The sequence below is a fragment of the Tachysurus fulvidraco genome, chromosome 2 (genome assembly GCF_022655615.1).
Source record: "Tachysurus fulvidraco isolate hzauxx_2018 chromosome 2, HZAU_PFXX_2.0, whole genome shotgun sequence".
Classification (NCBI taxonomy): Eukaryota; Metazoa; Chordata; class Actinopteri; order Siluriformes; family Bagridae; genus Tachysurus; species Tachysurus fulvidraco.
The window spans coordinates 31,138,180-31,150,771 of NC_062519.1; the positions used below are offsets into that span (position 1 = coordinate 31,138,180).

General features: G+C 37.5%; 2 protein-coding genes across 3 annotated transcripts in view; both read left to right on the forward strand.

The window, feature by feature from the left end:
- gpc5b (glypican 5b) overlaps positions 1-2,143 on the forward strand; it is a 46,200-nt gene extending 44,057 nt beyond the window's left edge. For both annotated transcript variants that reach the window (XM_047810419.1, XM_027147905.2), the window contains one exon: positions 461-2,143. In XM_047810419.1, the coding sequence (XP_047666375.1) occupies positions 461-609 (149 nt within the window). In that variant the 3' untranslated portion in view covers positions 610-2,143. The remainder of the gene's footprint in view (positions 1-460) is intronic.
- Positions 2,144-3,882: 1,739 nt separating this feature from the next.
- The window catches only part of gpc1a (glypican 1a), a 38,630-nt gene continuing 29,920 nt past the window's right edge, over positions 3,883-12,592 (forward strand). Inside the window, exon 1 of the mRNA XM_027159388.2 lies at positions 3,883-4,387. Coding sequence (XP_027015189.1) covers positions 4,222-4,387 — 166 coding nt within the window. The 5' untranslated portion in view covers positions 3,883-4,221. The remainder of the gene's footprint in view (positions 4,388-12,592) is intronic.

Consider the following 12,592-nt stretch of genomic DNA (forward strand, 5'->3'; position numbering starts at 1 on the left):
GTCCAGCTGTTTTGTTTTTGTGTCTTGTAAACTTTAAAAAATCTAAAAGAGGCTAAAAGATAGAGGCTGGTGAGGGAATGACTGTCTATAGCTGCTATAGCATAAGTGAGAACAGGAACTTCATGAATAGTCCACAATATTAACATAACATAACATTAACTAAAAACGAAAAAATTAAAAGGTATGACCATCCATTCTCTTGTAAAGAGGAACAACACTTTATGGCATGATATTATTGGAATGGGATTTTAACAGTAACTACATTTCATCACCCCATGCCTTCACTGACTTCTTTCATAGCCTTTCTTAAAACTAACAAACTTTTGAACTTCTGAAACTAGTCTGTCTCTGTCCCTGACTCTGTTATCTTCACTGTCTTCTCTGCCAAACTATCTTTCTCCCTTTCTATCATTCTCTGTCTTTCCCCTATCACTTATTGTGTGTGGTTCTGTTCCCACAGATCATGTCGTCCCCTCCTTCTCACATCCCTCTGTGAGACAAGGTTCAGGACCGTCCTTTAAAGGAGCAGCATGCAGTACACACTCCTCCTTGCTCCTGCTCTCTCTGTCTCTCTCCCTCTTACTGCTGTCTTTCCTGCACTCCATCTAAAACCAAGAGAGACACAACAGAGAACTGAAGTATGCACTTGGACACTTAGTGTACATGCTGATTTGATCTGCTCCATCCTGCGTAGCTGCTCTCCACACTAAAGCCTCCAACTACAAAGTGCCTTGTTTTTGATTTAGTTTGTGTTATAAATTAAAGTGTTGCACATCACCTTGTGTGCTGTTTCCTGCTTTGTAGAATCTGAGTGCCATCTTATAGTCAGTTTCAATTTTGTATCTAAATCATCACACACCCAGAGTTGCTGAGGTACTTTCTGACACAATATAAAACAGTGCTGCTGAACTGTGAATTCTCAATTCTACAAGTCATTGATTCATTTTCTATAACCGCTGCTCTGACAGCAGTGCAGCTGCAAATTACAGGTTTATATAAAGGCATTCATTCTTACGTTATTGTTTCCAGAGAAACAGCTTACACAGAATGGTGGACTGCTCCATATAAAACGGATAAATACCAACACATAATAATTTATATGGGGTACTAGGAAGAGAAAGTGATGTGTTTTTGCCTCATTGCTGGGGAGGTAATGTTTATATCTGCTAGTGTTTAGATGAGACTAACGTAAATTATCATGGACATTGCACAACATTATTTGTAACTATAAATGGATGAACTATATGAAAATCTACTGAGGTATAAGATAAATAAAAACTCTAGGATGTGCTGTTATGGGGGGAAAATGGTGTGGTGAGAACATAGATAAAAACAGCTGTGGCTCCTTCTTAAAGTTTGAAGCTGGAGTTTTACATTAGATGTGATTTAGATCATATAGTTCCAGTCTGATTTGTACAATCTAAAAGGATTCATTCTAATAAAATTATGATGTCTTCAGTTCAGTTGAATGTGTGATGATTTAGGCATATAGCTAGCATAACTTTTAACTGTTAGCTAAATTAACCTTGTTGTTCAGAGACTAAAGTAAAAAAAAAAAAGTGAATTGAGACTCAAACATGTTTAACATTACATATAGGATAAGTTTAAAATTTGAGCAATCTGAAAATATAATTTTTCTGTTTGATTAAAGAAAATTGCCGCTGTTCAAATTAAAACTCAGCCACCACTTCACCTCAGTATTGTCATGTGGAAAAATGTTGATTTGTTTGTGTATGAATGTACATGTGACCTATATGAAGTGTATATAAGTAATGACAGCAATGCAATATTTTGGATACTGGACTGGAATGTTGAAATTGAAAATTAGCATATTTATGCAGAAAAGTATTAAAAAACACACAGCTGTCTGTGTTGCACATGGTGAGAGTATCAGTTATAGAATGATGTATAAGATTATTTCATTAAAATAATTGAAAATGTATGCAAGCAAAACATCATAATACTGAAATGGTGTAAAACTGCAGAATTCCTATACTTTGTCCTATAAATATTTGTTCTATAAATGTGTTTTCACAGCATTTCCAGGCATGTAGGATGAAGAATGACACTGACAAAAATGTGTTATGGCTTGGTCATGTGTAAACTGGTCAGTAAAATGGTCTCTGAATTCAGGAATAAACACTTTCCCTGGGTTGTTTTTTTTTTTCAATATGTACTTACTCCTGTACAAATTATTTATTCAGTGAAAAATATTTTAGGACTGTGCATGTTCCCCATTAATTAGAAAAGCAGATATAAATGTCAGGACTATGTTTTAATTATTAGTAATGCAAAGGCCTGTTTATCAACTTCACACACCTTTCCTGTGCCAGACACTGTCATTAAAGCTGATGGATTAATTAAGTGTGAAATTTTTAATGGAGATGTTCATTAAAATGGCAACCTGGGCATCTGCATGTCCTAATATAGCGCCACAGGAAAGCACTTATTCCTGTTGCTAAATTATTAGGGAAACAATCTCTGGGAACCACACACACACACACACACACACACACACACACACACACACACACACACACACACACACACACACACTCACACATACTCACACTTAGGGCCAATTTATTTTAAATCAGTTCACCTACTGGCATGGAAACACAGTCTCTGTCTCTTGTGAAGTTTGCACATGTTCTCTGTGTGTCTGTGAGGGTTTTTGTCTGATTTTGTTTCCAGTTTCCTCACACCTTCAAGAAACATGAGTTATGTGAACTGGCAACTCAAAATCGATCCTAGGTGTGAATGTGTATGTGGTTCTCTATGATTGGCACAACTTCTCAGTGTATTCCTGCCTCTTATCATGGCTTACTGAAATAGTCTGAATAGCTAATAAGTGAAACAGCTTAATAATCAAATGCAATCAATCATGTGACTTTTGTAAACATTGTCAAGTATATTATGGTAGTAGATATATCTACTGCACAACTGCATCGGAAATGATTTGGTTAGAGGCTTGAGATATAAGATGGTCAAAATGCTGTATTGTGAGCTATTCTGAACGACACTGGCTGACTTTGTCATCTTTTTCATCACTAGCCCCTCAGCCATGAGCCATGGTGCACTAAGAAACACAGTGGCCAGGGGGCGCACAACAAACGTATAAATGCTTCTAATAAAACTCTATACGAGGTTGCCAGTTGTGAGCAGCTGCTTAGACCTTATGCTTTATCTAAAACATCAACTTAATCATATGATTGAATATTATTTAGTTAAATCAATACTGTCTTGAATGTATATAATAATCACAAGAATATGACAAAATACATTCCAGATTTTGGTGTGCATACATGAACTGCACAGAAAATTTGCCCACAATTTGATGCATACTTTCGTTTATATGTTCATAGGATGTTGGATTATTAGCAAATAGTAGGAGATGATTATTAATACACACAACTGAAATTTAGAATGGAGGCTCAGTTGTAAATGTTCACTGCTGGGCTCTTTGGAAAAACCCTTTACCCACATCTGCTCAGTTCATTTACACTTAGCAGATAAGAATATGTCGATTCTAGTTGTTTAGACATGTTCTTTTGTTCCATTTCAATACCACCTCCCAAAAACTGTGTATTTCATGAGAATTTCATTTCATTCTTGACTTGACTTGACTTGACTTGACTTTACTTGAGACATAGAGAGGTCCATCCAAGGGTTTCTCTACATCCGCACTGCACTTTTTTCCCATTTATTCACATATTATTTTATCCACTAGGCATTTTAAAATATTTCACCTATAGTTTTGTACTAGAGGCATTTTCTGAAAAGTAATAAAAGTAGCTAAAATAGCCCAAAATGTGTGTTGAATGAGTGGTGAGTTCCTCTGTAGACAAATCCAGCACAACCTGGCAACCCCAGCTGTAGAGAGAGACGCGGCTAAAACGCACGGCACGGTTTGGCACCGCAGCAGTGCCTTCTGTACCTTTCACAGGATACCTCGCCTGCTTTTTTCCTTCCTCATCCTCTCCCTTCTTGTTTCATGGACACTTTTGAAAAGACATGAGCGCGAGCTATGGCAACCCGCCGGACTGATTAAAACATTTAAGGGTCGGACTTCGTTTACTTCCTTTCGGACGGACAGAAACACACCGGATGATTCCTCGCTCGCGTTTTCTTTAAGATCGTGTCTGACAGACATAAGGACAGGCAGGCAGGCAGCCAGGCAGACAGACAGACAGACAAACAGACAGTGTACCTGGACCAGAAATGGCTCTCGCGCTCACCATCCTCTCGTTTTTCTGCGTGATCTTGGCGTGCGCGCGCGCGGACGGTAACAACGCAGGCGGCAAAGCGCGCAGCTGCTCGGACGCGCGGCGCTTCTATAGCGGCAAAGGCTTCACGCTCAACGGAGTCCCACACGCCGAGATGTCGGGTAAGAACAACGGAGCTGGTGTTGGTGCTGCTGGTTTCACAGTGTGTGGACTGCGTCTTATGCACATTAACACACATTTAAGTGGATAAGCACAGGCTGGTCGCCATGGCGACGTCCTAACCGCTTACTACCGTATTAAATAAAATGGCAAGGTGCTATGGCACTAAACTATAGCCTAATGTGCCATTGTTGCTATAAGCAATGTTGTAGTAGGTCTGTTGATTTATTCTCACTATAATAAGTGACGTTGTGCGGTTTGTATAAAATTCCAGCAATTTCCTCTTTGTCCAAATCAATTTTGGACAAAGCTAATTTTGACCAAGACTGTGTTTGTTGCTCTTTTTAATGTAGTTCATACCGAAATTGGGAATGAACAGGTTCACGTGTTTGACACGCTATTGTAATATGTGTGTGGTTGCCAGATTGTATCAACTCTGTTTTTCCCACTCAGCCTTCTTTGATAAATGCTACACAGCACTTTAATCTAAGCATAATACTGGCAAATGATTGTAATATAGACTATGTCTCATCCCAATGACTCTTGGCATCATATTCCACATTCCGCCAAATACTAAATTGTATTATAGATTTTCTGCATCCTATATTAGTGGAAGTGCTTCACTAGACATTAATAGCGCATTATACATTGTGCACGACAGAGAAAATAGGGTGTAGTTCCGCACGTGTGATATTAAGAGTAGCATATATTGGAAAGTATGTGATCAATCTGGCAACCCAGTCTCAAGTTCAGCATGTGCAACCCATGCAGGGTCCCAAACAAAGACAGCAGAGCACAATGCACCAGCATAGAGGGAATCTGACTTACCCACCTGCATCCTGTCATTTCTTAATCGTCCTGTCATTTCTTAATGGTTTCTTAATCAATTGCATGCATTATTATTACTATTATTATTAATAATAATAACAACAACAACAATAATAACAATAACTGCACCAATAATAATTAAGCCCATTATAAAATTTCAGTTAACACAAAGCCAGGTATGATTTAAGATGGTTTAAAAAAGCCTCAAAAGAGACTGATTTTTATTCACTTTCTTCTTGGTAAAGAAAAAAAAGGCTTTCAATAATTGACCACTGTTGAGTCTTTGTTACTGAGAGTGCACATCACACCCTGCAAAGAGAGTAGCTTCAGCAATCACACCTCTTCTCTGAAAGAATGTTGCTTTTATTTTGTAATAATCATGATTTTAAAAAAAATTAATTCTTTCACCTGTATGAAAAAAAAAAAAAGAATCAGCTCAGAATACAATCAAGCAGTGTGTAATCATGTGTTAGTGAGACATTGAGACAGAATGCAGCCTTGGCCCTGATGAGCTCCTTGTTGTGACAGGATGTGTGTTTGCATTGAGACTCCAAGAGGAGTTTTGGCATGCACTGCTGCAGCACCTGTCTGCTCATGTTCTGCAGTTGCTAAATCCCACAAATAATTTGTGTTCAGTCCACTATCAATCATAACACCAGAGATGGCATTTATGATAGCTTTGTGAAAACACTGATAGCAGGTAATAAAAGTAGATTGTAATAAGGCATAAATTGCTTACCATAAATTTAACGTCTAGCAAAGTGTAGGGAATTTTACACAAAACTTACACAAACCAGTGTTTTCACTTGCATTGTCTTTAAAGTAATAAGTCGATTTCTTCTACTGATAGATGAAAATAAATGATCAGCTCACACACATACGGTACACACACATACGGTACACACAGACACACAGACACACACACACAGACACACACACACACACACACACTAACACACACAATCACAAACACACATACACAAACACTAACACACACACAAACACACACACACACACGCACACACACACACACACACACACACACACACAGTTTCAGCATCTGATATTTGGACTTGTGCTGTTAGAGGGTGTAAAAATGCTCAACTCGTTTGTGCTGATTCAGCTGCATTGATTTTGTAATGTTTCAATCAATAATAATTGATTGTAATATGATTCGACAAAGTATGCACTCATTCTTGGGTTAAAATCTAATTCTCAGGGTGAAAAACACTATATATAGATACTGACTCAGTGCATTATATACATACATTATTATAAAATGATTCTCCAAAAATCATTAATGAGCTACAATTAAAGAAAACCATTCTACTATAATAATTCATCTATAATATATCTATAATAAACATAATAGAAGTGTCAATAATTTCAGAAAAGCCACGACAATTAAGTATAATTTCATCAGCATATTATTGGTTCTGTGCTCTAGCTATAATTGGTTATGGTGTCGTAATCAGTAATGAATAAAAATAATAACAGTTGTAAAATATATCATAATGATAATTCATTATGGGAATAATGCTTTCCCAAGAAAACAAATCAAATCCCTGTGAACACACCTGGTTTACCTAGCTGATTAAAACTAATTACAAAAAGAAATATTTTAACTTTCTATTATATCTTCAGCACCTTACACTGTTCACTATCTCCACAATAGCATCCTTCATCACTACTCTTCCTAATGGGTATATCATGACGTCCTTTCCCCGTGTCCTCAGCAGGATGGGCATTATGAGGACATGGCAGAAAGCCTGATGGCCTGGCAGAGATTTTCAAGGTCACTGTGTCTGTTTCAATGACAGCACACACAGCGGGGGAGCCGAGTCGAGCGTGTCCCTTTCGCCACCCACCCGTGCCTAAACCGAACAGGACCATCGTCATGTTTTATTCATTCGCTAAACAAGGCACAAGCATCTGCAGCGCAAATCTGGGAGTGTTTAGCTCTCTCTGTTTTTTTTCATTCTATTTATGCCAGCTGTAATTTATGCAAATTACAGTTTGCAAGCTTCTGCATGTGGCTGGTGTGCACCGCTGCCAAAGATTCACAATTGGGGAAATGTGCCATTTTTATGCATGCTGCCTGTTTGTGTGCATAAATGTATATATATATATGGGAGAATACAGGTGGAATGGTATATTTAATTGCTCTTTTATATCATTTGTATTTTATTGTGTCTGGTTGCGACTACAACTACAACAATGAAGTTAAACGTTAAAAGTGTATTACAGAAACAGTAGGAGGATTAAATTGTACCAAATTATTTGTATGGAAAACTGTTAAAATGTTTACAAGCGATTTATTAAGATAAGCTCTTAGCTTTCAGGGACTCAGATTGTGAATATGAATAATTAATATATTATGCAGAAGTAACATAATAGTTAGCAAAGCCTACAAGGCTGTGTCAGAGTTTCATACTGCGCTGCAAATTTGAGTGTTTCCTTGTTTTGACACACACTGAATTAATGGAACAATTAAGCCAAAAAGATACATTTAAACTTCAACTCGAATAAAAAGTCCATCAGCATTAATACATTTAAAGTATTGCTTCTATAGTCAGAGTAATGTAGCTAAAACATCATATAAATCATCACACATGGACCATATCATCATTATTTGACAGTAAAGCCAGTTATAAGTAAAATAAGGAATCCATGAAATAGGTTTGAAGCAATTTATATGACTACATTTGTATGAAAAACTACAAAGGCTTATGTTCTTGAATTAAGGGTGGTCCTTGAATGACTCATTCAGATACTGTACAGCTGCACAATTAGCTCAAATATGCAGTCTTATAATACTACTTCCAAGTCATAATGAGAAATGAAAAAAAAAGGCATTAATATTTAATAACATGCTTGTATGTTCCTGTTTAAAAATATTTTTTATTCCCAGCACGACAGGCTACTCCACTGAAACAGAGAAATCTCCATTTAAGAACAAATAATCACGTGTGAACTCAACTCAGTCCTCATCTCAGTCCTGACAGAAAGATTCCCCTTTTCTAAACATTGACGCACAGAATGAGAGAGAAACCATTTGGTTACAACCAAAAAATTAGCATTTTTAAACACTGACCCATTGAATGAGAAAATAGCAAATCTCAGACATAACAGAAAGATTTGCCTCATGTCCAAAAGATTCTCTGACTCACCAGTGACTCACTGAAGAAGACAGGAAAGAATCCTGGTCATGGATGAAAGCTTCACCTTTTTAACATTGATCCATTGAACAAGAAAGAAACAAATCTTACTCATGACCAAAAGATTCAATTACTGATTCAAACACAAGAGGAATGACATAAAGAAATCTTTAAAGATGACAAATAAATGAGAGATATATTAAATAGACCAAAAATCTTAAAGAAAGTTAATTTGTTCATAGCAAATTTATTGCTGATTTGGTGATGCTACTACTACTGAAGTGAAGAAATGGCTCAGTGCATAGTGGTGACCCATTCCTTCACCACAATTAATTCAAATAGATCAAATCAGTTTCAAACTATGTGCTGAAGGAAAGTACAGGAGATATGACTTTTTAACTTTCTCCTTGTCTGTTTTTACAAACAACTTTCATGCGGAGTCAGAAACTATATGAGAAACTCAAAAGTAGGCTTTAAACTGTAAGTGTTTATATTGTTAGCAACATGCTTAATAATTTCCACATTCCACAAGTTTTGACCACATTATAACACATTTTATATCATGAAGCACTTGGTAATGAGCTGCTCAACTGATTCAGGAGCGTTAAAGACCTGTAAAACATACCAGCACAGGCACGCCACACAATCTGTGATGTTCGGATATGGCTCTTTGTGCCGTTTACCAGGCAAATTGGGCGCCATGGCGACTGTGTGAAGTGTGTGGTGTGCTAGGCAACTGCTGCATTTTTAAATGTCAGTCCCGGTATTGTTTTGTTTTAAACCTTGAAATTTGTCATTGAAAATTATGACAATGAAGCTTTACACACTCGTGCAATAGTGCAGCCTTGACCACATCCCACGCAGTGCTAATTGCTTTAGCATAGATAGCTTTTTAACACAGAGATGGGAAGAGTTTGGGCATCGTACTGTTCAACCTTCCTGCTCACAACATATTCCTGATGATAAGTGTGATGTAAAACACACTGACTAACAGTGCAGATACAACAAAACTGTCACTTCTTTCTTTCTTTCTTTCTTTCTTTCTTTCTTTCTTTCTTTCTTTCTTTCTTTCTTTCTTTCTTAAAAATCACCTTTGAAGTCTATTAGATGTTGACAAAGTCCATTCAATAGCTGCTACTTATTGGCTATCGATTTCTTATCATTTTGCTTTAAATGAGTGGTTTATAATTTTGACCCTGCAGCATTGTGAAGAGATGGAAAGATGGTTGATGAGCAGTATTTAAGGGTCATTAGAAACTGAAGTTTAAAAATGTCTGAAATTACCACAGCGACTAAGGTGTCAGCCATCTTTAAACATCGAGGCCCCTTATTGTTCGGAAAAAGGTTCTGAGCCTGACATTGTTCACCCTGAGGTGATGTTAAACAAAGACAAGATCACATTGCACAGGACAAAACCATATAGTGAGGAAGTCAGTGAAGCACCTACTACTGTATGTGTGTCTGTCGGTGTGTGTGTGTGTGTCTGTGTAAAAGAAAATGTTTAATACAGTCATTTATTAGCACATATCCTTCCAGGTCTCATGTCTATGTGTATACCCTTGTTTGTGTGTGAATTGTGGATAGCACATACCCACTCCGTTGTTAGTATGGCTGCACACATACTAACATGTGCCCTGCTGATCACACCCAGATTTGCTTATGTTCACTCATTGCGAGACACTCCCAAACGGACTCTACAGGCATTTGCTCATTAAACAGCGTATCTTAACATTCACACACAGATCCAGCAGTAGCTCCTCATTAGAGCCCCTCCTCAGAGGTGCATTACTCATCTTCAGCTGGCTGATAGTGTAACTAGGGCACTAATTATTAACAAATGTTGAGCAGACAGTCATTAAACTGTGATATTTATTCCTTTAATTAACCAGAGAGCAGGAAAAAGGTGCTTTGAACATTATTCATGGTGAATTTGCCATAACACTTGCAGCCATAACGCATAAAAAAGAACTACACACTAACTCAGGACCAGTAATTCAGGGAAGCACTCCATTTTCTTACAACATCCCCCCCCCCTTTTTATCTCTCTTTCCATTGTTCTCTTACTTTATTTTATTCTACTGTACATTTGTGCATACTGTACTTCTTCTTTCTTCCTTTCTGTTTTTTTTCTTTCTTTCCTTTTGTTTTTTGTTCTTTGGCATTGAGTAAATGTAACTTTTTTCTCTCTCTACCTTCCTTTTACTACCTCTCTTGGTCCGTTTTATTGTCCAGCTTTCTTTTTTTTTTGCTCTCCCTCTCTTCAACCTGTGTAGCGTTCACACTGAACTGCAAACTGAATCACATTCACTAATCATTCACTCACACTCTCTCTCCACACACGAACACACACACACACAGACACACACACCACACCACACCACACACGGTGTAAATTCAACTCTGTTTGTTTCTGCCAAGAATTTAGAAATCCCATGAAAAACAACTAACCACATGTCCATGAGCTCATTCGTACCCAAGTTTCAGCATGAGAGTCTTCTATTAACTTATCCGTAATTGCCGCTACATTTGTAATAAGTCCTCTGCAGTTCCTGACAAGTGTTCATCACGTCATGCTGAGCTTGCTAACCCGAGTGTTGTGAATTTTTCAACGTAGAGCCAAGCGCTCCTGCTGCCACTTTGCTCTGTCAATATTAATTGTGTTTTTTCCACCAACTGGTTCTGTGCCAGGTTCCATCGCCCTGAGACACTGGTCATGGGAACGGGATCAAGGTGTGATGACAGAGCTGCAATGGGTCGAGTTTTAGGATAGTGTCTCTGTTCTCTCAGAGATTAAAGGATTCGATAAGATCTGTCTGTAAATCACAGGTCACAGGAGACATGGTTTAGTGTATATGTGCAAATGCGAGCTCTACTCTGAATGTTTTACATACAGTATGTGCTTGAATTCTTACAGGTGTTGTTATCCAGGCAACTACACTGAGTTACAGGTTTGATGCGATTTAAGTTATTTAAATCATCTTCCTTTTTGAGTTTACTCTCAAAACTTTCACAGATAACACTACTGAGCTAGCTAATAGCTGATATTAATACTGAAAAGAACTTTGTCATGTAAATAAATAATGTGAATTATATTTGTAATCATCACTACACACCCTACGCAGCTAAGAAGCTAACATAACAGGATATCGGAGAGAGTTAAATCATAAATATCAGACTCATAAATGTGTGTAAACTTTGTTGTGAACACTAGACAATACCCAGAGGAACTATAAATCATAATCATAAACATTATAATTTATACCTCTAACACAGACAGACATATCTTCCTACACCTTTGTTTTCATGCATACAGAGTTCTTATAGAGTTGTAGTCGCAATTCTCCTTGAAGGTAGCAGTAGGTCTTCATATCAATATTGGGGGCCCATGGTTGACTTATTGTTAAATTAGCACACTGACATAAGGGAACACATGATAATGTCTATATATCTAAGACTGGGATTAAGAATCACTGGTGTACAGGTTCAATAAGATGGCATCAATACTGCAAATTCATAATAATTTGAATGGATATTTATAGAAAGAGCTACTAAAAGCTACTGCAATACCTTTTTGGCTACTGTGAAGGCGTTTTCACTTTTGGCCCACAATACCATGGGGCTAAAAGAAAGTAATGCTACTTGACATTTACTGTTTATAATGAAGTTTCCACAAATGATGTGGACTGAAGCAAGCCCACCTAGAGGACATTGATTGTTTTTCTGGACAGGCCTCCGAATGATTTTTCAAGGTGCAAACTCTTCAGTAACTTCAGTTAGAGGACTTGTAGAGGATGTAATGTACCTTTCAAATGCATCTAAATGTTGGATACACTTTTATTGTTTCTCCTGTCCAGTAGCAGTTTTTAAATTAGAGCATGACACGATCTGTAGCTACAAAAAGCTGGCTGTTTCCTGATGCAGGGTCACAGTGGCCCTTGGCAACATGCCTGACACCAAATCATCCCTTTGCTGCTCTCTTAATCAAGTCAGCACCTTGGTGATAAGTACATTATCTGCTTCTGAGCACATCCTCTTTAACCTGCCCCATGTAACAGAATCTAATAATAAAAAATGACTGTCAGAAGATGAAAGTGTACGGTTCAAACTTTGGCCTAACTCACTTCTGGATACAGATATATGATTTCTATTAATGTATATGTCATGAAGAAAAGAGCTTAAGGTGTTATGCTGAGTAGTACAATAACAATTGTACTACAAAAA